Source organism: Lycium ferocissimum, unplaced genomic scaffold (assembly GCF_029784015.1).
Source record: "Lycium ferocissimum isolate CSIRO_LF1 unplaced genomic scaffold, AGI_CSIRO_Lferr_CH_V1 ctg4429, whole genome shotgun sequence".
NCBI classification, from domain to species: Eukaryota; Viridiplantae; Streptophyta; class Magnoliopsida; order Solanales; family Solanaceae; genus Lycium; species Lycium ferocissimum.
In genome coordinates, this window is record NW_026725668.1 from 89,347 (window position 1) to 115,186 (window position 25,840).

General features: G+C 36.3%; 2 protein-coding genes across 2 annotated transcripts; one reads left to right on the top strand and one right to left on the bottom strand.

The window, feature by feature from the left end:
- Positions 1-547: 547 nt before the first annotated feature.
- LOC132044404 (uncharacterized) lies at positions 548-2,301 on the top strand. The gene is made up of 4 exons (XM_059434890.1): positions 548-882; positions 940-1,027; positions 1,119-1,766; positions 2,272-2,301. Exons 1-4 carry the CDS (start codon positions 548-550, stop codon positions 2,299-2,301), a joined length of 1,101 nt encoding a protein of 366 aa, XP_059290873.1.
- A 6,419-nt stretch (positions 2,302-8,720) lies between these two features.
- Positions 8,721-25,374, bottom strand: LOC132044403 (alpha-soluble NSF attachment protein). The gene is made up of 9 exons (XM_059434889.1): positions 25,122-25,374; positions 23,967-24,016; positions 23,784-23,856; positions 20,352-20,431; positions 19,869-20,020; positions 19,309-19,468; positions 19,179-19,226; positions 18,660-18,740; positions 8,721-9,107 (listed from the first exon to the last, which is right to left on the bottom strand). The coding sequence occupies exons 1-9, from the start codon at positions 25,264-25,266 to the stop codon at positions 9,027-9,029; spliced, it is 870 nt and encodes a 289-aa protein (XP_059290872.1). The 5' UTR covers positions 25,267-25,374; the 3' UTR covers positions 8,721-9,026.
- Between the last annotated feature and the right edge of the window lie 466 nt (positions 25,375-25,840).

A 25,840-nucleotide genomic window follows, 5' to 3' on the forward strand; every position in this document is an offset into this window, starting at 1 on the left:
TTAGGGGAAGATTTACAACAGTAACTTTTTGGGATTTGGAACAGTTGCGTTGGGAAGGAATAGCTTCTCCTTTATATTCTAACAAATCACATATTATTCATATTATCTCTTTACCTTTTTACTTCTCCTTTTCATTATTTTTATTCTATTCTCAAGTCTCCTAAACCCCTAACATTCTACTGCAAAACTTACAAAAAGTTCAAGATTTGTTTTTTGGTGTGTTCTTCAAAAGTTCAAACATTGCAAGAAGCAATCATTACATTGAAGCGATATCATTATATCAACTTATTTATTTCTTGAGCCATGTTTTTTTAATTCTAGCTTTATATTATATTTCTCATCGAAAATTTGTGATTGTCAATATTCTTGTATATCCTCTTGTTTTAGTTATTATTAGAATTTATTCAATTTAAATATGTCAACTAGAAAATATGCATCTGGTTATGCAAAAAGAGAAAGAAAGAGAAAACATGAAGAATTAATTAATTCCAAAAAAGGAGCTCTTGATAGATTTATAACCAATAATAAAAATCTGGAATCGGAAAATATGGGAGGATGTTCTTCAAATGAACAAATCACTAATAGAGTTGAGTTAGATGATAATAATATTCACGAAGAAAATCTAGAAGAAGTTACTGAGAAACCTGACACAGTTCCAAAAAATCAAGAACTCCTAAATGATTTAGATAATTGCATCTGTAAAAATATATATGATCCAAGTCAATGGAATACTGTAGATACAAAGTTGAGAGATCTATTAGTAGAAAAAGGACCAATTAGAATAACTGACATAAATTTTCCAAAGGATAATCTCTCTAGACATTTTTCTACAACACATTATATTCAAATATTGGCAAATGGAGAAAGACATGAAAGAAAATGGTTAATTTACTCTAAAGATTTGGATAAAGTTTTTTGTTTTTGTTGTAAATTATTTAGCACAACTTCTCATACTTGTAACAGTAAACTAGCTAGTGAAGGTAGTAATGATTGGAGAAATCTTAGTGCTAAGCTTAAAGATCATGAAGTAACAAATGAGCATATTATTAATATGAGCGCGTGGATTGATTTTAGAAATTAGATTGCACAAAAATAAAACAATTGATAAAGATGTGCAGGAACAAATCAATAGAGATAGAGCACATTGGAAAAATGTATTGTCAAGAATCATTGCCGTGATCAAAACTCTTGGGAAAAATAATTTAGCTTTTAGGGGAAAAAATGAAAAGACCTATCAAGAAAGTAATGGAAATTTTTTAAGTCTAATTGAAATGATTGCAGAATTTGATCCAGTTATGCAAGAACATATTTGGCGAATTAAGCATGATGAAATCCTTAATAATTACCTTGGACATAATATACAAAATGAATTGATAAACTTATTGGCAAGTGAAATCAAGAATAAAATTATTGAAAAAATTAAAGAAATAAAGTACTTCTCAATCATTCTTGATTGCACTCGAGATGCAAGCCATCAAGAGCAAATGACTTTTGCATTGCGGAGTGTGGATATTTCAGCCACTCCAATAAAAATTAATGAATATTTTTTAGAGTTTTTAAAAGTAGATGATACAAGTGGCAAAGGTGTTTTTGAAGCTATTATAGATGAAATAAAAAATGTAGGACTTGATATTGATAATTTAAGAGGACAAGGATATGATAACGGATCTAATATGAAGGGAAAACATCAAGGAGTGCAAAAAAGACTTCTCGATGTAAATCCTAGAGCATTTCATACACCTTGTGGTTTTCATAATTTAAATTTGGTACTTTGTGACATGACTAATTCTTGTACAAAAGCTATATCATTCTTTGGAGTGATATATATATATATATATATATATATATATATATATATATATATATATATATATATATATATATATATATATATATATATTAAATTTGGTACTTTGTGACATGACTAATTCTTGTACAAAAGCTATATCATTCTTTGGAGTGATACAACATATATATATATATATATATACACGCTATTTGCTTCTTCTACTAAGCGATGAAAAGTTTTAAAAGATTCTATACCCAACCTAACTCTTAAATCATTGTCACAAACACGTTGGGAAAGTCGTATTGAAAGTATTAAAGCATTAAGATTTCAAGCACCACAAATAAGAGATGCTTTATTGAAATTAGTAGAAGTTAGTGATGATCCAAAAACTAAAAGTGAACCTACTTGTTTAGCAACATATGAGCTTGAAAATTTTGAATTTTTATTGGGTATGACTATTTGGTATGACATATTATTTGCAGTTAATTCAATTAGTAAAAGTTTACAACTAGAGATATGCATATTGATGCCGCCATAGATCGACTAAGAGGTCTAATTACTTTTTTTCAAAAATATAGAGAAGAAGGATTTGCAACTGCTATGATTTCTGCTAAGGAAATTGCATTTGAGATGAATATAGAACCTGAATTTCGTAAAAAACGCGTAATATTTAGAAAGAAATAATTTGATGAAAATGTTGATAACGAAATCACAAAGTCTCCTGAAGAATCTTTTAGAGTTGATTACTTCTTATATATAATAGACCAAGCCATTTTGTCAAGCATATGAAAATATTTTTGGTTTTCTATTTAGTGGTAAAAAATTTAGATCACTAGATGATGAGAGTTTGAAAAATTATTGTCTTAACGTTGAACTTTCTTTAACACAAAATATTTATTCTGATATTGATGGTTTAGATTTATTCGTTGAATTAAAAGCGTTGAGAGAACTAATAAAAGTAGAAGATAATGATCTAATTGAAATACTCAATCAAATAAAAAGACTCGATTCTTTTCCAAATACATATATTGCTCATAGAATAATGTTAACCTCTGTAACTGTTGCCTCAGCCGAAAGAAGTTTTTCCAATCTAAAATTGATAAAATCTTATCTAAGATCAACAATGTCTCAGGAGAGATTGAATGGCTTAGTTATATTTTCAATTGAAAATGAATTGTTTGAACAAATCGATTATAAAACAATAATTAATGAGTTCGCATCTAAAAAAGCTAGAAAAGTAGATTTTAAATAAAAATATATATGACGATTTTTTTTTTCTCTTTTTTTTTTTTTTTTTTTAAATATAGGGCCCCTCCGTGAAGTTTCGCTTTAGGCTCCCTATCTTGTTGAGCCGGCCCTGATTAATCATTTCGCTAATGAGGATAGGAATATACCCTTTAGCCTTGCTTAGTTGAATACGGAGAAGTAAATGTGTTCTTGTTACCTCTGACGACCATAGGACTATAGGCGTTATAGTAGCATCTACAAGCTTGTGAGCAATCGGAAGATACTCATAAAGTTAACATCAACCCATCAACTAGTAATCCATAGGTAGAACGATTTGAAGAGTCAACTAGATTGTTAGTGTCATAGCCCTAGATCTATCTCTTCTCCGATAAAAATTCGCTCTTTCTTGGTTAAAGTTCATTATTTGTTTTATTTTATTTTTAGTTAGTTATAATTATATCTTGAGATTTTACTTCTTGTTTAGATAATTAGCATTAGTTTAATTTAGTAAATAGTTAATCATATGTCCCTGTGGGTACGATATCTAGACCTAAAATCCTATATTACTTGTACGACCGTGTATACTTGCATGTGCGTTTGGGAGCAACACCCGGTCACCCCCTCCCCCTCCTCCCTTCCACTCTCTTACTTCATCTCCACCTTCGTAGCGTTTGTCAAAATTATATATAAATATTTTTGAGAAAATTTACTCTATTTGTTTATCAAATAAAAAAATAATTTTGAATTCTCTAAAAAAAAAAAATTGCTGGAACATGTTTTTCATACAAGACATACACCCTAAGAGTAAAATGAGAAGTATAATTAAGTTAGTTTTCAAATTAAGAAAAAGGTATAATTTTTTTTAAAAAAAATTACTAATAAGAAAATAATGTCATTCGTTTCAAAATATGAAATATTATTTATGTTACACACTTTTATTTTAGTCCGTACTAGAAAATGACACCCATTTCACTACTGAAAATTATTTAATTACCATTTCAATTCTACCATTTATGACATAAATTTTCTGGATCCACTTGAAAATTAAAAGAGAGAGCATAAATTTCAGAAATATACAAGTTGGTAACTTACATTGCAAAAAGATAGCCCAAAACCTACATTACAAAAAATAGCCCAAAATATACAAACATATACAGAAATATATAGACATACACAAACATATACAGACATTTATACCAACATATACAAACATATAAGAAGGCAGAGGGAGAGAGAGAGCGCGAGAGAGAGTGAGAGAGATAAAAGTTTAAGTCATTTTTTGTAAGAATTAAAAAAAAAATTGGGGGGGGGGGGAGGGGGTCAATTTTGGTAGCATTGTTGCTCCAATTAACTTAAAGTGTAATTTTCTCTCAAATCTATAGAGAATTCTATACCACTCATTTGTTCATTATGTCAAAAAAATTCCTTTATTTTTAAAGTTTCGTGTTCAAGGAGGAAGTATAAAATAAGAGCAACAATTACACTGAACATCGACAAAGTTACAATTTGCATGGCAAAGAATCAGTCATCTGTCAACTTTTCTACTTTGTGTCCACTAACTTTATCGACAGTGGCGAAAAAGTTGAAATGCACAAAGGAGGACGGTGCTAATTTATTACTCCTATATTAATATTTCTGATTTTCCGACAATAGACTATTTTTTAAATCTGTCGTAAAGAAAATGTATGGACGCTTACGGTTTTATCTCTTTCTGGAACCGTATATGGTATTAGTGCTGGAATTCCTTAAAATAAAAGCTAAGACATTTGAACTTAGATTGGAATTTCCCTTTTGGGGTTTTCTACTTTTTCCATATTGCTGACACCAGCAGCATATATTTCTAAGTCCTAGTTTTCATTGAATTAATTACTCACCAACTCCGTCCTAACACGTAAAAACTGCAAATATTATTTTAATAAACGTAAAAGGTCTGATTGATTAGATAATGGATACTATAATTATCTCTATTATGTCAGTGGTATATGAAAAAGCTTCCCTTTACCCTAACCTGCCAATACTGAACCTTTCACTAACCTTAGAAGCCACACGTAAAAACTGCAAATATTATTTTAATAAACGTAAAAGGCCTGATTGATTAGATAATGTATACTATAATTATCTCTATTATGTCAGTGGTATATGAAAAAGCTTCCCTTTACCCTAACCTGCCAATACTGAACCTTTCACTAACCTTAGAAGCCATTTAATGGATTTTATTGGTCTTGTAATAAGGTGCTAAAAAGAGGCAATTAATCATCCATGAGACAGAATTACTCAATAAAGTGGGATAAGGCATTCTTCATGCGCTCTTCTAATTAAAGAGCTATAAGAAGTTGCAGGATGTCATGACAAACTAACATTAATGCCTTTTTCTTTTGGTGGAATACATTGATAGTTACTTAAATTTATGAGCAAATATCATTTAAACACTCGAACATGTTTCGATTGTGCACCTAAACACATAAGAAAGTGTTTATCTTAGGCATTTTCAATTCAAAATTTTGAAAAAACTTTTGCATGTGTTTTCAAACGCCCTTTACGTGGACAAGTTGACCATTTAAAACGTGTCAGCTCCTTTAATTATATGCATTAGTCTCAATATAAGCCGTAAAACCTCATGCATATTTCAATTGATATGTGTAAGTAAAAGAGGAGACATATTTTATATGATTAATTTATTTACATAATATGGTGCTTGTGAATACACTTGGAAACTTTTCAAAAATATAAATCGAAAGTGTATAATAGGAATACTTTACTATGTCTTTCAGGTGCTCATCAATTGCAACATATCATAATTCGAATGTCTAAAACAACTGATAATTGTAAGAAGTTATAGAACCTTTTTTATATTCATTATGTCTGGTACAACATGAATTTTCAATACTAAAATTTGTGGTTCTCCCGTTAGCACCAAAGGGAGAAACATGCGACATTTAGTATCACCAATAAAATAATATTTATGAATGATGACACACAGAGCAGCATGAGTTTATCGATTTTTTCTTTATAATCTCAAGTAATGGAGCAGTTTCGACTTTCGCGTGGCCGTCTACAATGTTATATATTCTTCGACTGTTCTGGTTAATTAATTTAATGTAATTATATACTATACTTATTCACAAAGTATCTTCTGTTTAAAAGGCTTTGATGAAAGAATATCATACTGGGTCCAAATTTCAAGATACCCTTTAGGATTGCAATGGGATAACTTAAAAGTTTATTGAACTATACCAAATGTCTCACTAAAGTCACTTATGTTTGTTTTGTATCAAAAATGTCATTCAAGTTAAAATAGTTTACCTATAAAGTCATTATATCCAAAAAAAAAAAAAAAAAAAACTAATGAAATAATTGCATAAACCTCCCGCAAGTTTGATTTTGTAACACTTACTTCCTTTGTGTTTTACTTGCCCCTCTTATTTTAAATTTTTTAACCTAATTTTTATTAATATAAAAAAATTAGTTTAACCAATTTGTCCTTTAGGATATTTTCGTTTGTGTTTTATGAATTCTGCAAGTCATAATTTATTCTTTAATCAATTGTGAATTCTAGAGAATTTAAAACCCTCTTCTTTCTCTCTCTCTCTTTTCTCTTTTTTTTTTTTTGGATGATGGAACGTTATGAGATTGTGAAGAATTTAGGTTGTGGTTTGCAGTACCTGAGCTTGTAAGAGAAAATAAGACCACAAAGTTCTTTGTTGTGAATGTTACATATTGAACCATATGATAATAGTATCTCTTAGAAATTTTGCTACTAAGCTTCAAAATATTAAATAAGTAAAATAAAATGAGAAAAATATAAAAGTATTACACATTTCGTCCCATGACTGATAAATAAATTATGATAGGTTCCCAAAGTTAATTTAGTAATTTCTCTAAAGAATCAGTATATCCTCAATTAATTAATGAAGATTAAATTATCAAGTTTCATATACGGAAATCCTAAGATTGCATGCATATACTTGTACCTTAGATTTGTATAAAATTCAATGTTTTAAAAAAAAAAATGATTACAAGGTTAATTAAAAAAAATATCCTAAAGAACAAATTAGTTAAACTAATTTTTTATATTAATAATAATTAGGTAAAAAATTAAAATAAGAGAGGCAAATAAACCACAAAGGAAGTAAGTGATATAAAATCAAACTTGGGGCAGGTTTATGTAATTATTTATTTAGTTTTTTGGTATAATGACTTTATAGGTAAACTAGTCTAACTTGAATGACCTTTTTGATACATAACAAAACATAAGTGACTTTAATGAGACATTTGCTATAACTCAATGACCTTTTAAGTTATTCACTCCATTTTTGGAGCATGATCAAATTCAAGGACAACCACAAACTACTTTTTTTCACACAGGAAAATAAATCTCACACAAATGGTAGAAGAAACTCGATGATAGATAATACATACTGGAGTCGTAAAGATTTTTATAACAAGCAACAAAACAATAACAAAGATTAACAGAAAACAATCTTCAAATCTTACCAACAGGGTGGATCTAGAGGCTCTGCTATACGGGTTCACGTAAATCCGGTATATATTTAATTTTCACTAAATTCTATAAATATTTAATTGTAAACCTATTTATTACTACTATGATATTAACTTGAAATCATTTTAGAAAGCCATACACTTCAAATCCTGAGATTTGCATCTTATTACAGCATATTTAGGAGATAGCCTACTCTAAGCAAGGAAAATAGGTACGTTCTGTGCTACAAAATACATTCAAAAAAGTGAATTTGCAGGACAGTCTTTTTAGGGAAGAAAGATACTAATTGACAATTATGTAAACATAATATTATTTGACAATTATGTAAACATAATATTATTTGACATTTAATTTTATCAATTAGACAATATTTGCACCTATATACCACACCAGTGCTTTCATCTCTTTTAGCTCAGCAGCATATAATGGAACAATAGTTCTAGGTACAGCGTGAATAAATACCAAACACCGCTCTAAGAATGGATGTCTGCTAATAATATAATTACTATGTCTAACCCAAACTAGTAAGGGTAGGCATACTAATCTTAGTGTTCAAGTATATTTATCACTGTGCCATTTGGATCCATCTTCATTCTTATGCTCAATAATTTAATCTTTTGAGATAAATTAGCTGCTATAAATATGAAAGGACACAGGCATTGTTTTGTTTGAACTCCACTATTGGAACTGGAGAAGACAATTCAATTTGTGAAGTTTGAGCTTTATAATTGCGTCATGCATAACTCTTTACACCTATTGATTGATAAATAAAATCAATTCTATTGCAGTTAATTTGCTATCAATATAATGATAGAGGCTCGTATTTGAAGAAATTCAAAGAATGATTGTAGATTCAACGCTTTGGATTCTTTCTCGTTAATCACGTTGACGTACAAGACTAAAATTAAACCATATCACATCTTATATACGTTAACAATGCCTTTAGAACTCTATTTTCCTATTTACAAGTATTTGTGTCCAGCTATAAGACTTAGTAATTTAAGTCAATTATAATTACCAAGTCCTACACGATCGAGTTAGGAGGATTCGACACTGCCCATTCACATCCGGGACACGAAATCAACAAGAATTTCAATCAACACGTAATCTACTACTACTATCACTAGCCAATTTAGGAGTGTAATCCTAGCTCTGGTTTTCTTGTACTACAACTTGCAAGCGATTCATTAACTCCAATTTCACTTTCTTCCTTCCTGGCAACCAACAATTTCATTTTATCGTTCTTCTAGTCCAAATGAGAAGAACATTTATTTACACATAATTGATGGTACAAATACCCACACCAATACAGAATTGTACAAAACATGGACTTTAGACCTCTCAGCCTCAAGGCTTCAACTTCGACCATTAGACAAAAACCTTGTAACCAGCCAAACTCAGATTAGTACAAATACAATGCATTCAAGCAAGCATGATAACAATCAATCACCCGGTACAAACAAAATCACATAAATGTACTAGTAGTTTACAATAGGTCAGAGGAACAAATTAAGTCAGATCGTCTTCCTCGAGCTCCTTCGCCTTCAATGTTTCCTTGACTCTTAGAAGCAGTGTTGTCCTCCAAGCATCCTGAGTGAGATATATGCCACAATACAAACATAAGTAGATTGTAAATGAACATAGTAATATGTGCTCAAGTGAATTAAGCATCCAAGTATGAATTCACGAAGCATTGATGACAAAAAAAAAATGAATCCACCATATAGATATGTCAAGATTGAATATGTTGTCACCAGATAAGCAAATAGATTCTATTGTTTTATTAAGTCAGCGGCCTCAGGCATGAATAATTACTATGGGAAACACTCGTACAGCCTGCACATATCAAATTCTGCTTTCAAGTCCAAATGCCAATGCATTTAGCAAAGTTTAAAGGTCAGTAAAGCTGTTTCTATACTCAAATGTCACTACTGCCCTATAACTAATAAAACCTGCAGCCTTCTCATGCAAGTTTAACCTAACATACCCTCTCTATCCTCCATAGACAGTAAAATAAGGGTCAACTGCAGTCTCTGCTCCTCAATTTCATCCACTTCCCGAAATCTTATAAAACTTCCAATGCAATCTAAGTCTCCTCAGAAAAACATGCCTCTTTCATATACTCAAACAGCTTGAATACTCGTGCTCAACCCAAAAAAGAGTTCTTTGTCGGTATAAAAAGCTGCTAAAGACCTCTTGCTTCCAAAGCTATGCAATATGTAGACAATTGCCGTAAAACCAAAACCATTGAGTTAAATATCCATATGGTTATGCTACTGTTGTTACTTTTTTTTTTACTGTTACATTTTTTTTTAATCGAGTAAAGGTATTTTCATTCATAAACATGGCCAAACTAGGGGTACAAAAGGGATATACCACAAGGTAAAGCATCTACACAGTATGATTGTCTACAAACTCCGCCCAATCATCTACACTACAAGGAACTTTCTGTTTACACCAAAAGAAAATAAGGGAGTGGAGATTACTCCTCAACTGAGAGAAACTCGAGTCTACTCCATCAAAAGCTCTCCTATTCTCTCTCTCCAAACCACCCACATCAACGCAAGCGGAACCACTTTCTAAGCCCTTCGTCTTCTCCTCCTCCTCTCGCTCTTCCAATTGAACATCAACTTTTTCACACTTCTTGGCATTGCCCAAGAAGTTCGAAACCGTTCTCTCCTGTCTCCTTGCACATGTAACACCAACTGACAGAGACAACCTTCCGCTTTCTAAGATTTTCCGCCGTCAAGATCACCCCTCTAGTGGCTAGCCAGGTGAAGAAACACACCTTCTTCGGACAGTTGGAACCCATATTGCATTACATGGGAAATCAACCTCCTCCCTAACCAGCAATTTCTCATAAAAAGAGTTCACAGAAAACACTCCATTATTTTCCGGGCCCCACCGCCACACATCGGGATTATCCACCAGAATGACTTGCCTATAGAGCAATTCTATCCATATTTGAAACTCACTCACTTCCCAATCTTGAAAACCCCTTCTAAATCTCAAATCCCAAAAAGTCGGTCCATCTTGTGTCCCCCTAATTTGTTGAATTGACAAGTCTCTTTGGCAAAAAAAAAAAAATTAAGCACCCTAGAGAGATAACAAGTAGAGTTGATGCCAAATATTCAACCTTCAGTACCAGACCCCAAGACCCTGAGGTCAGATAGTGGTGCTTCATAAGAGTTGATGAAGATGCTACTAGCTTATGCACTGAATGACAGCCAATTAGGTTCGGAAGTTACTGTCAACTTCATTGGTGTTTATACTTTATTAGGTCTTGCAAACCGCTGGAACTCCCAAGTGGATGAGGTATGCCAGTGATTTAAAAGCATAAAGTGCAAAGAACTAACAGGCCCCAGGAGCTTGAAACGAAAAGCGAGAAGTGAAGGGTGGACTTATTTGAAGTGGAGCACACAACTTACAAAAGATTAAAATACCATATGAATTTAGTACGGTAGTAAGCAAATTTTCAATTGGACTAATTTCAGCATCCACTATACAATAATTTTGATATTAGTTAACTTCTCAAAGTCGAGATTTAAAGAATCAACGCTTCTCGTGGCGAACACCTTGCACGTCATTGTTTGAAAATCTGAAGCGCATTGCCCATAAAGCAATAATCCCTTAATTTTTGCTTCATCACTTTAAGCGACGAAGCCATGGGCTTTAATAACACTGGGTATGCCTAGTATGAAGCATGGAAAGTAACCTTCAAGCATTAACAATAGCACTCTGGAGAGAAGCTGCATATCTTACAAGGGAGTTGAGGAACCACATGGAATGTCCAAAGACTAGTCTGTTTTGGTCCTTAGCAGAACAAGGATATAACAATGTGTATCGATGATATGTTGAGCTTTTCGCATAGCATAGTCTGTTTGGCCATAGATAAGATTCCAAACATTTGAAATAATACTTGGGAGATTATTCAACTAAGGGTTTGTTTATCAAATTGACTCATTATTTTAACCTAAGTTAATCGGACTCTACACTTTCGGTGCCGCACCCGTGTCGACACGACGTGCGTGTGGGTGTGGGATCCATACCTGATCTGGTCAACTGCTTTTGGGTACTTTGACCAAAAAAAACCCTTGTCGAGTTCAACCACCAGCAATAAAAAAATGCTCTCAGGCACGGAACCCAAAACACTCTCTCTCCTACTTTCTAGGTTTGCAGAATGCCCTCTTTCCGGTGCCTGTGTCGGAATTTGACCCTCTTTCTTTCTAACACTCAGTCTCTCACCTTTTGTGACCACTGTTTAATTAACTTTTCTCTTCTCTTCTAACTAAATCTTGTCTCCAGTCATGGGAGAGAAGATCTTCTTCATCTCAGGTGATAAATCTTTTGAAATTTATGAAGATTATGGGAGCTCGGACAGATGGTTCGTATGGGTAGAACGAGGCCGCAGATTTACTAGTCAGATCAAGATAGATGAGGAAAATCTTAGATGGGTATGCACTCAACTGCAGCAAGCCTCAAAAGGGCAGGGGAACCTTTATAGAAGGTGGGGAAGAAAGATTCAAACTTTTGTATACAGGGTCTACCAAAATTTCAACATCTATGGTAGATATCTCAGAGTCGAAACAATCACAGGGGAAAGAAGAAAAGGCATTATTATTCCAGAGAATTATTACAATGGGGGCTGGGGAGATATTTCAGGGAAGATTTTACATTGGTTGGGAGAAGCCTCTAATAAGAAATTCAAAGTGATCACTGATATGCATAAAAAATCTTTCCTCAACTCAGCCCGAATCTCTTCATGGCCTTTGCAACAAAAAGAGCAAACTTGCTACTCTGGAGAAGTGGATGAAAGCAGCCTCTTCCTCTCAAAATGCCTGGTGGGATGTTTCAACGATCCCTTTAATCGAAGTCCCAAAGCTGACACAATCCAAACTTGGTTCATCAAGAGATGGCAAGTAACCGCTGGTCTTCGAGTTTCCCCGATATCACACAACACCTTCCTCTTTGAGCTTCCATCTAGGCAAGAAGCAGCAAGAATCAAAGCAGGGGACTGGTTCTGGAATGGGAGACATCTGAAGCTTGACTGGTGGACTCCGGAATCTGGGTTAGAGCCGGTGAAGATGGATTCGGGTAAAAAATGGATCAAAGCCTTTGGGCTCCCTCTAAACGGCTGGACTATGAGATCCTTTAAGTCTATTGGTGACGCTTGCGGCGGATTCATAGGGATAGATGAGGATACAAAGGACAGATCTCACTTTTTTTGGGCTCGAATTTGTGTGGAAAATAATCTGCAAGAAACACCGAAAGAGGTCAGTTTGGAGATTGGGAAATTGAGGTTCAAAATCTCAATCTTGGAGGACCATCTCATTCAGATTATCTCCGACCACCGGAATGAAGAAAGAAGAAAGGAAGGAAACGCCGGAAAAGGGATCGAGGAAGCCTCTACAAGCCAAGCGGTGAATACTCTGGTTTATCCGCTGGTCAATAACCAGAAACCCAGTCACAATGGCAGCTTTAATTCAAAAATCTGGCAAGGGCACGTGCCACCTAAAGTTGGGCCTCAGATTCAGAATAAAAATGCAACAGCTAATTTGGGCCAACATCTTGGGCAATCTTATTACAAAAGAGGCCCAAACCCTAAGCCCAAGCCACAAAAGAAAAGAAAAGCCTCTAAAACTAATTGGAGGGCCAGGGGACCACTTATCGATCCTTGTCAACAAAAGATTAGCCCTTTCAAACATACGAACTATTTTGACCCTCTGTCAGTGGAAATTGAAGCCTCAGAAGCAACAATTATCCATCACTTGGATTCTACATGCGATTTCTCAGAAGCTGATGATGAAGCAGAAATTCCACACATGTTAATCCCGAGATACCTGCCTGAGTTTGAAGTAGAGCAAGTAAGTAGCACAGATATTGACCTCTCCTCATGTGATACTCTTTCTCTTCCATGGCACAACGAACAATTAGGAGGTTCTTTCCAGATCAACAGTCCAGCAGTGATTGATACCTCAAGATGGGCTAAAGGAGTTTTAATGAGGGCATGCAAGGTCTTTGGGGTTAACGCAGTGGGTTTTGAACATGAATTACTGGGCATGGTTCTTCGAATGGATCAGAAACGGCAAGAACAGATTCAGGAAAAAGGGAAAAAGAAACCGGGGAAGACAAGGCAATCCTTGGAATTGGGTAGACTCAAGTGGGACATGAACTCAGATGGGAAAAGAACAGAGGAGGGGGACAGGTACTACAAGTCCAACTCCAGATGAAGATCAAAGTTCTAAGTTGGAATGTACGGGGTCTCAACGAGACAAGTAGGAGAACCACTGTGAAATCTCTAATCCAAAAATGGAAAGCCGATATTGTTTGTCTTCAAGAAACAAAAATTGAAGATTGGTCGATAAGCTGGATTAGGCAAATTTGGGGTAACAATTGGGTGGAATGGGTTGAACTACAATCTTCGGGCAGAAGTGGGGGAATTATAGTTATGTGGGACAAAAGGCAATGGTCAATTAGGGAGGTTCAGAGAGGATGTTATACTATTTCTTGCATGCTAGAAAGCACTCAAGAGGAATTTAGGTGGTGCTTTACAGGTGTGTATGGTCCCCATTCCAATATTGAAAGGGAATTATTATGGGATGAATTAGCTGCAATAAGAGGTTTGTGGGACGAACAGTGGGTTATAGGAGGTGATCTTAATGTATGTAGATTTGAAAGTGAAAGATTCAATTGCACAAGGAGATCAAGAGCAATGGACACCTTCAATTTCACTCTACAAGATTTGGGCATCATAGACTTACCTCTACAAGGTGCTAAATACACTTGGTTCAGAGGTGAAGATTCTCTTCAAGCTTCCAGAATAGATAGATTTCTAATTTCCCCTGAATGGAATGACAACTTTCGAGCTATAAAGCAGTTAGCCCTTCCAAGGGTTCTTTCAGATCATAGACCAATTATTCTGGAGTGTGGAGATTGGGACTCAAATCCATCTTACTTCAAATTTGAGAACATGTGGCTAAAAGTTGAAGGCTTTCTGGAGAAGATCAAAGAATGGTGGCAAGGTTACTCTATTAGAGGCAGCCCGGACTTCATTCTTATGCAGAAGCTCAGAAACCTGAAGAAAGATATTACTAGCTGGAACAAAGAAAATTTTGGGATGCTGGAAGTTCAAAAGGGCAGACTTCTAGACGATTTAGCAATCCTAGAGCAATCAGTAGAAGGCAGATACATGACACAAGTTGAAAAAGAGAGATCACTTCATCTCAAACTTAGGTTGCAGGAAATAGCTAAAATTGAGGAGATCTCTTGGAGGCAAAAGTCCAGATGTTTATGGCTTAAAGAAGGGGATAGGAATACCAAATTCTTTCAAAGAGTAGCAAACTCTCAGAGAAGGATTAACCATATTGACAAGCTGCTGATTGGGGATGAAGTATGTGATAATAAAGATGATATCAAAGCTGAAATTCTAAGGTTTTATCAAGATCTGTACACAGAAGAAGAGCAATGGAGACCTGAAGTAAGATTTGATAGCCTTAACTTCTTAACACAAGCAGAGAAAATTTGGCTAGAGAGGAATTTTGAAGAAGAAGAGGTTAAAGCTGCTATCTTTTCTTGTGCCCCGGATAAAAGCCCAGGACCAGATGGTTACACAATGGCTTTTTACCATAGTACATGGGATTTCATTAAAGCAGATATTATGGGAGCTCTCAATCATTTTCATCAGCAGTGTCACATGGTCAAATCCAGCAATGCCTCATTCATCACTCTAATCCCTAAGAAGAAAGGAGCTCAGAATCTCAAAGACTTCAGGCCCATTAGTCTGATCGGCAGTGTCTACAAGATACTGGCTAAAGTATTAGCTGAAAGACTTAAAACAGTGATCTGGAAGCTTGTGTCAGGGGAACAAAATGCTTTCTTGAAAAATAGACAGATTACGGATGCTTCCTTAATGGCCAATGAATTGCTTGATGGAAGGCTCAAAAGTGGACTCCCTGGGGTGATGTGCAAGCTGGATGTGGAGAAGGCATTTGATAAAGTTAACTGGTCCTATTTGTTGTCCTTATTGAGTCAAATGGGATTTGGGAGCAGGTGGATCAAATGGATTAAATTTAGCCTCACCACTGTCAAGTACTCTATATTGGTTAACAGGGCACCAGTTGGTTTTTTTTCCCCTCAGAAAGGAATAAGACAAGGGGACCCTCTTTCCCCTTTCTTATTCTTACTAGCAATGGAAGGTCTGAGTAAGATGTTGGATAAAGCAATTCTCAATCACTGGATTGAAGGGTTCAAGGTGGAAAGCAGGCCAAATCGGTCTATCAGTGTCTCTCATCTGCTCTATGCAGATGACACTTTAATATTTTGTGGGGCAGAAAAGATCCAAGTGCAATATCTAAACTTAACTATCATGCTATTTGAAATCGTCTCGGGTCTCCATATCAATATGTTGAAGAGTAAGATTTATCCGGTGAATGCAGTGCCTAATCTGGATGAATTGGCAGATATAATGGCGTGTGAAATAGGCTCCTTTCCAACAACTTATCTAGGTCTGCCTCTAGGAGCAAAATTCAAAGCAGAAGAAGTATGGAATGGAGTTATAGAAAAGATGGAGAAAAGGCTAGGGAACTGGAAAATGCAGTACTTATCCATGGGAGGAAGATTAACACTCATTAATAGCGTTTTAGACAGCATCCCTACATATATGATGTCCCTTATACCAATGCCTTCTGAGGTGTTGAGTAAACTGGATAAACTGAGGAGAAACTTTCTTTGGGAAGGGAACAGTGAGGAGCATAAATTTCATTTAGTTAAATGGGAAAAAGTGATACTGCCTAAGGATCAAGGAGGATTGGGCATAAGAGATTTAAGCAAACACAGCAAGAGTCTACTTTTGAAATGGTGGTGGAGATTCAACCAAGGAACATCAACTTTATGGAAAGAGGTGGTCAGTGCCAAATATGGGAGACAAGATAATTGGTGCACCAAGAAAACCAGAGCTCCACATGGAGTGGGGCCTTGGAAACACATTAACAATTTGAAGGATGAATTCTTCCTAGATGTGTCTTTCAGGATTGGGAATGGTAACAAGGTTAAATTCTGGAAAGACAGGTGGTTGCTCAATCTTCCATTGAAAGAGTCTCATCCTAGGCTTTTCTTAATAGCTACTGATCCGGATGCAACAGTCGCAAACAATAGAGAAGGCAACATTTGGGACTTAAACTTCAGAAGGAATTTGCAAGATTGGGAGTTAGGTGAGCTCACTAATTTGTACAGTCTGCTAGAAGGTTGCTCAGTAAATCCTCACATCCCAGACAGTCTCAAATGGAATGGTTCAAGCAAAGGATCCTACACAGTCAAGGAAGGCTACAGCAGACTTAACATGACAAATGCTTTAACTGACCATTGGCCTTGGAAACTGGTCTGGAAGACTAATCTCCCTCCAAAAGTCAAATGTTTCATTTGGACAACTCTTCTAAATGGTACTCTCACTCAAGATAATCTCAAGAAGAGGGGTATTCAGATAGCTAGTAGATGCTTCATGTGCCACCTTACAGATGAGACAGTGAATCACTTGTTCTTACATTGCCCTGTGGCAACAAACATTTGGTCCATGTATTGTGCAGTTTTTGGTATTAGCTGGTCAACACCACTCACCCTAAAAGAAGCAGTTGCTAGTTGGAGCCTATGGAAAGTGGATAGATCCATCGAGAAAATCTGGCAAATGGTACCAGCCTGTATATTTTGGTGTATTTGGATGGAAAGAAACAGCAGGTGTCATGAAGGGATTTCAACTCCTAACTGCTCCCTGAGATCTAAAAGCTTACTGTATCTTTTTAGCTGGAGCAATCTTTCCCCTGTAAATGATGCAATTTCCCTTTTAGATTTCATTAGTTCCCTCTCAATGGCTTAACAGCCTTGATTTTTGCTATAGGTTTTAACTCCCAGATCTTACTTATTTTTTTTTTTGTGTTCTGGAGTTATCACCTACGTTTTTCTCTGTAACTTTCTTGCATCTACTTGATGCTTTTCAATACAACCACTTACTTCATCAAAAAAAAAACTTTGACCAAAATCAACGGAGAAATTCCGGACAGATCCAATGATTTCTATAATCAAAACAAAAGCTAAGGTGGACTTGAAGAAAATGGAATACCTTGTACATTGAAATTTCTATTTCACTCCTTTTCCTTTCATCTCCTTCCGGGATTCTCCTCTTGATCAATATTTTCTCCTCATGTTTCCACATAATATCTCATAATTTAGGTTTTATATTTCTATTTTTAGATATTTCAATTATTTTTAGCCGAATCCCCGCACCCGTATCCATACCTGGATCGGTATCCCCGAATCTTAATTTAGATCATGAAGGATATGACCTCTAGATCCGCACCCGTATCAGACACCCGCACCCGAGTCTGAGTAACTTAGATTTTAACTTCAAACTTAAAATATAAATTTGGAGTTCTAAAAGCTAGTTTTAGGAGCTCTTCAAGTTTTTTCAAAATTTCACATAATACTTCAATTTTGCTTTCATGTCTGAACACAAGTTCAACTTCAAATCTTACTTTTCTTTTTCAAATCTCAACCAACTCATGTCCAAAAGCCTACTATATACTTGAGAATTATTTGGATTATTTTTTATCATAAGCTCTGTACATGGGATTCCTCCAGTATTGCTCTACCTAAAAATTTTGCTTATCAGAGAAATTCTCTTTTGCATGAGTATGGAAGCAAAACTAAAAATATTCTCTAGCAAGGAAAAGCCTCTTGCAAAGTGGAAGAACATCGTGATTCTATAGAGCAGGGAAGAAACTGAGGTCATCATACCCAACATTGGCCCCTGACTCACCCTCACAGCCTGCTCAAGGACTATAATGAATGAAATGAATTTGTCACCTTCATAAATGCTAGAGACTAGAGAAACATTTCAGGTAACTGTTGGTGATGTGGGCGACAAGGGTTTCATGATGTTCGATCATAGTTCCTTTTAGACTAAACTTATGATGGTCCAGAACAATTAGGGAGGTCATTGATACAAAGAATACATACATATATCTGTGTGGCATGTGTGTGTGTATCCAATACAAGAAACACATTACTCAGAAGTGTAAAATTTACAATATAAGTCATGTCACCGAAACACATGTTTTCTTTTAATTGGTAAGGTGTGGAGTTCAAGATTACCAGTTGTGTCATGCTATCGTATTCTTTGACAGCATCGGTGAACTTTGCAACATCTTCCTCATCAATCGCAGCTGCCAAATCCTGTCATTAGAGAAAATACTCCAAAATTACCTCTTTAATGTCACATTCAGAAATTACATGTATTATAACTGTGAAGCAGCCTATGTTGCTCGGACTCTTCAAAATTGTCGACGGGTGCGTGTCGGATCCTCCAAATGTAGTGTATTTTTGGAGGATCCGACACGGGTGCGGCAATATTTTTACAGAGTCCGAGCAACATAGGAAGCAGCAAGTATTATATTGGCTCTGCGTGAACGCATCTCAATATGATCATTCAAAATATTAGGAGGTAACTACCCATAGATGCATTGGATCATGTGAAATAAGATAGAAATTTATAGATTTGATATGATGAGAACCATCTTCACAAAGACCAGACCCAACAATTCTCTAAAAGCAAAGGGTCAGAAAGCAGGAGAGAAAACATTCACAAGCCGGAAAATACAAGCTATGACATACCACTAGCAATTTGCATTCACGTGTCCCTGAAAATGTTGGATCCAGCTCCTGCAGATGAAGATGCAATATTTACCTACTGATATCATGCCTGTGGATAGAAATCTTAGTGGCTGAACAATAACACTGGTACCTGATATCGCTCCAAGGCATTGTTGATTGCAACAACATCACCTTTACAAAGTTGGCAAATACCAGCATTAAGAAGATGTCCTCTAACTCCATACTTCAACAAGTTGTTGTTGACTGAGTGACGTGCAATCTCCTCAAAGATCTCGATCGCTCTCGGATATCTGAGAAAATGATGTCAGAATTTGTAAGAGAACATTCAATTCTTAAAAGGCATAAAACAATAAGAAGCTAAAATAGAAGCTTGCAACTTTATTAACACCGTGAAATATGGGACACATCAAATGGTATTTATCCATAGTTCTACTTTTAATTTGGAATTGATAACCTTTTCCTAACTACTGACATTGACCTCTTTTCTATCTTTCCTGTTTGGTTCATCCGCACAAACGATTGATTTCACCAGCAGTCCAAGAAAACCAGATCAACCTTAATGATTTGACAGAGAAATGTGCAATATCTTCCAGTGCTAAGCAATAATTGTTTCATGACATAAATCGACATTCTTTCATTTTCTGGAAGAAAATACATCACATCACACTACCTAAATACTATGAATCTTACTTCTCTATTTGAGCAGAGAATTGAGCAACTTTCTGCTTGCATTGATTTGCAGTTGTTGTTACATCTTCACTTGAAAAAAGATCAGCTGCCTTCTCGTAGTAACTAATAGCCTGCTCCAAGTTTTGCTCTTGCTCATATAATTCAGCAATTTCCTGCACACAGGACAGAACACATTACATCTCTTTCAACCAGAGAAACCAAGCTCCCTGGGGATACTCCAACTATAATAGCTGCAATTTGTACAACCCTCTGGCACAACAGTCGTATACAACATTAATAACAAAGAGACACCAATCACTTATCACCTTTCATTGTTATATAAGAAGTTCAATCAGTTAAGTACATAAAAGAAACTAAGCATTGAGCTGACTAGACCAAAGAAATAGACCCCGTTCTTACATGAAAGGTCTGATTGGACACAGAGAACAGGCCTCTAAAACATCAAAGACAATATCTAGATTCTTGCAAATAATATAGTTATACCTTGTAATATCTCGCAGACATATTTAGCCTTCCAATTTCCAGAAACATGTTCACTGCCTGCTCTAAACACGATATTGCCTCTGCAGGATACACAATACAGATTTCAGTTTGTTTAAGCCACAGCTAAAGATAACTAAGGAGGACTGGAAAGATAATTACAGTCTGATGATTTTCACAGAACATTCTCAGAAATGATTGGCATAGAATTATACTGTCTATTATTCTTTCCTTCAACCACAAAATTCGCTATTTCCACCTAGGAAACTCGGTAGAAAATGGGCCCTCCCCCTCTACCCTTCTCCATTTAAATACCAAACTTGGTCCCCATTCGTCATGTGTACGTATCACACGTCCCACTTTGTACTACCTTTACCATAGAACAAAGCACTGGAGGCAATACACTGTAACAAGTGTGTGTGTGTGTGTGTGTGTGTGTGTAATATGTGTGTCTGTGTGAATGATAACCAAGCAACACCAAGTGGTCCACTTAGGTGTCTCTCTCTCTCTCTCTCTCTTATCAGTACTTTGCTTCGTGGTGCTTAGTAATATCAATGGTTTAAATTTCCGGACATCTCCACCAGAACTCGAACAAATTTGACATCTTTAGACCAGAAGAAAGAAATTTAACTGAACTTCCAAAATTGTTTATTCCAAGCAACATTCTTGGGACTTATCAAAAAAAATTCTTGAAACTATCAGAGCATTATTATTTTTCAATGTTTCAGCAACAACCCTTATTTAACTCATCATATTTATCTTATGAAATACAAACAAATGTTAGAACGTTAACAAAAACTTTCAGTTATCAATTAAATGGTAGTGAATTATCTTACTTCCATTGAAATCAACAAAGATATTATTTCATTATGGTATACATTAACGATGCTATGCATAAACTTCGTTCTAAAGTATTATACAGATAGTCTTTTTTTTTGAAAATGTAACATTGACTTATACAGATAGTCTTGATTTAAGTATTAAACATTAATGCAATAAGTCTCTTGATACATAGGTGCAATAACTTCTTTTTCTTTGTAACCATGCAATCATTGCGTATCTTACATAGTACTAATCAAGTAAAGTTACTGTGTTTAAAATATTTAACATAAACTCAAAAGTTTCCAAATGTTTCAGAATAGTTTCTGTTTTTAAATAATCTGAAACTTATCTCTGAAAGAAATTCTATATCATACAATACCCAGAATAGTTGGCACTTGGCAGTGCAACAATCTCCGATTTTTTAACATCAACAACAACAAACAACAACATACCCAGTTGGATCCCACAACGTGAGGTCTGGGGAGGGTAAAGTGTACGCAGACCTTACCCCCACCTTGGAAGGCAGGGAGGCTGTTTCCGAAAGACCCTCGGCTCAAAAGAAAACAAGGAAAACAAGGGAAACAAGGAAAAGAGTCAGATACGGACAAGCAAATCAAAACCATGTGAAAATGAGAAATAGCAAGAGCAACGAAGTCATGATAAAATAATAAAGATAGACAAGACCAACACATAGAAGCAGGATAAAAATACTCCTAATATGACAAAGGAAACCTCGCGGCCCCCGCCAGCCCTCTACCCGATACTCGACCTCCACCCCTCCATCAGGTCCATGACCTCGGTAAGCGGAGTAATGCCGTGTCGTGCCGAATCACCTCTCCCCGTGCCTTCTTTGGCCCGCCTACCCCTCCCTCTCTTCGGGCCCACGCACGGCCCATCCTCTCACACCTCCTCGACCGGCGCGTCGCGCGTCTCCGTCGCACGTGGCCGAACCACCTCAACCTCCCTTCCGCATCTTATCCACCACAGGGGCCACACCCACCTTATCCCGCATCACTTCATTCCGAATCCTATCTCTCTTGGTATGCCCGCACATCCATCTCAGCATCCGCATCTCAGCTACCTTCATCTTCTGGACAAGCGCTTTCTTAACTGGCCAGCATTCCGTCCCATACAACATAGCCGATCTAACCACCGCTTTGTAGAACTTTCCCTTTAGAATAGGCGGCACCTTCTTATCACACAACACCCCCGATGCGAGCTTCCATTTCATCCATCCCGCTCCAATACGATGTGTGACATCGTCGTCAATCTCGCCAGTCCCTTGGATGATCGACCCCAGGTACTTGAAACTTTCTTTCTTCGGGATGACCTGAGTATCCAGTTGCACGTCCTCGTCCTCTACTTGACTCCCATTACTAAACTTGCACTCTAAGTACTGCGTCTTAGTCCTCGCAACTTGAAACCCTTTCGACTCCGCAGTCCGTCGCCAAACCTCCGGGTCTCGCGTTAACACCACTCCGCGACTCGTCGATAAGCACAATGTCGTCTCGCAAACAACATGCACCACGGTACCTCTCCCTTGAACGTGGCTTGTCGCAGCATCCCGCCACAAAGAAACGAGAAACGGGCTAAGCGCGGACCCCTGGTGCAGGCCCATCGTGACTGGAAATTGTTCCGAGTCACCTTCAACCGTCCTCACCCGGGTTTTGGCTCCATCATATATGTCCTTAATCGCTCTAATGTATGCTACAGGGACACCTCTAGCTTCACACATCTCCACAGCACCTCTCTTGGGACTTTGTCGTAAGCCTTCTCCAGATCGACAAACACCATGTGCAAGTCAGTCTTCTTATCCCTATACTGCTCCACCAACCTCTCCGGTGTGAATGGCTTCGTAGTCGAACGCCCCTACATGAATCCGAACTGGTTCTCCGAAATAGAAACTAACTTCCTCATCCTCGCTTCCACCACTCTCTCCCAAACTTTCATCGTATGGCTCAACAGCTTGATACCCCTATAGTTGTTGCAGTTCTGAATATCCCCCTTGTTTTTATACAACGGGATCATAGTGCTCCATCTCCACTCTTCAGGCATCTCCGCCGTCCTAAAAATAACATTCAACAACCGCGTAAGCCACTCCAAGCCTCCCCTACCCGCATTCTTCCAAAATTCTGCCGGTATTTCATCTGGCCCGGTCGCCCTCCCCCTGCTCATCTTCCGTATAACCCCCTCGACCTTTTCAACCTTGACCCGCCTGCAGTATCCAAAATCGCGGCGGCTCTCAGAGAGCTCCAATTCTTTTCTTTTTAACATCCTCATTATAAATTACTAACACATCACCAGTGTCATAATAGCAAAAAAGAAAAGAAAAAAACTCAACCCTAAAGGAGAGCATCTAGCAGCTTACGGATGGTAGAGAAAATACCTTGGAACAAGGTCCAATCAAGTATGACACCGACAAACACAAATAATTTGTCCTGGGACAAGATAATATAACTAAATGCAAAACCTCTAAGAAGTTCCTAATGATAAGAGGCTTGTATGTAGAGCAGAACGGACTTGCATCAAAAGATGTTGCAAATATATTTTTTTGGAAGCATGCAATACAAAAGTGCTGTTTTGAAGCAAATAAGTGTTACGTGACTTACAAACCTTTAGTATTTGACTTCTTGTAGCAATGAGCAGCATCAGCATAAGCATTAGCAGCCTCATGTTTGCTATCCAACTGTGAACATAAAATGATTATACTTTCAAGAACTGAAATATCTGTTAGAAAGAATGAAAGGAAAGAGCATCAATGAGAGACGACTTACTACAGGAGGATCAAACACTTACCTTAATATGACAATTAGCCAATTTAACATATGTTGCTCCAGCTTGATCCCCTGAAAGAACCAGGTAACAAGAAATTATTCTGCAATTTCGTAGCATGCAACAATGGCGATTGAATTTATGAAACAGTTAGCCTTTCCCCAAAGATCCTTCAAAACTTAAGACCTTGCCTTACTTTTATGTCCATCTTATACAATTTAAAAATCTAAATTGAAGAAAATGGTAATTTTCTTATCTGTCCATCTCTAGAATAAATTCTACCAAGGAAAAAAGATGACAGGGGAATAATAAAACGGCCCATACACCAAGCTACAAGCAAGCAGGGGCCAATTTATATATAAATTTTGGGCCACGTGAACCCATGGTCTCTCCGTAAAACTAGATATTTTATGTACTCCCTCCGTCCTAATTTATGTGTCATAGTTTAACTAGGTACGGAGTTTAAGAAAGAAAGGAAGACTTTTGAAACTAGCAATCTAAAACAATCCATAGATATTTGTGTGGCTTTAAATCATTTCACTAAAGATAAAAGGGAAGTTTTAAGTTAAATTATTTCTAGATATAGAAATGTATCATTCTTTATGGGATAGACTAAAAAGGAAAGTGTATCACATAAAATGGGACAGAGGGAGTATATATTTTCTATAATTGGTATAATACTACCTGCGATTGAATGTTTAGTTATTTACGTAGAGAAAGAGAACTAGGGATCAATTCCCACTTAATATAGTTTTTCCTTAGCCATGTTCTAGAAATCGTAGATTCGCCTATAAGCAAATTACAACCCACTCAATCATCACTTATATCCAAGTTACATAAAATCTGCTCAGTAAATAACTCTCCTTAAATGAACAATGCTGCAGTTATTTAAAAGATTTAAAATTAAAAAAAAGGTACAAATGACAATCTTCCAAATTCTCCAACAATTAAATTAACTAATAAAATCCAGAAAAATTTGACACAATCATCTAAATTATTTGACAAAACAATCATCCTCACAATAAATAAGAAAATGCACACAAATTCTCACATAATAGCACCGTTAAATACAAGGATATTTTGGTAAAAATGAAAAATGAATCCGAAGACAAGAGTAGTGAATTTAGGGCATTCAAAAACATATGAAGAGAAATAGAAGCAGATCGAAAAAGAACAAACATGATTTGGCGAGTTTAAAGCAATTGCCAGCTTTATCAAAGAGATCAGCAGCATCTTCGTATTTGGAACCAAAAAGGCCCCAACCAGTGAGTTTTTTCTCAGCCTTCTTCTCGAAATCTTCACCTCTTGCTATGTGATCCCCCATTTTTTATCTGATCGATAGCTCTTCTTTCAAGTAATATCTGAAAAATAATAAAGAAAATGAGAAGAATATGCGGTGGCGATGTCGAGAAAAGTAAAAGAGAGCCCGGTTTGAGGTATTGATGGGCTTTGATTTTTCTAGGCCTGTCACTTCATTTTTTTGCGCGGGTTGCCCTTCTTTTTTGGCGTAGCCTTTAAATTTTGCCCCTTATATTTATGGTCTTTAAATTATGTCTTTTATATTACTAGTCTTTAATTTTTACCCTTCGCATTACAACTCTGAGCATTTACACATAAATCATGAGGTTCTGAGTTCGAACTCTCGCTCAAGCATAAATTAAAAAAAAAATTGCAAGACAAGATTTGAATCGCGTGTACGCCGGATCTGGCATACTCATGCCTTATGGGCAGACTTGGCATAAGTATGCCAGATCCGGCATAACTTTGGTAATTCCTGAATAAGTTTATGCCGGAGGGAGCAAACTTTTAATGGGCAAACTTTATGCCGGACCAGCATAAACTTGTGAAGGAATTACCAAAGTTATGTCGGCCAAGATCTTACGCTAAGTCGCCCATAA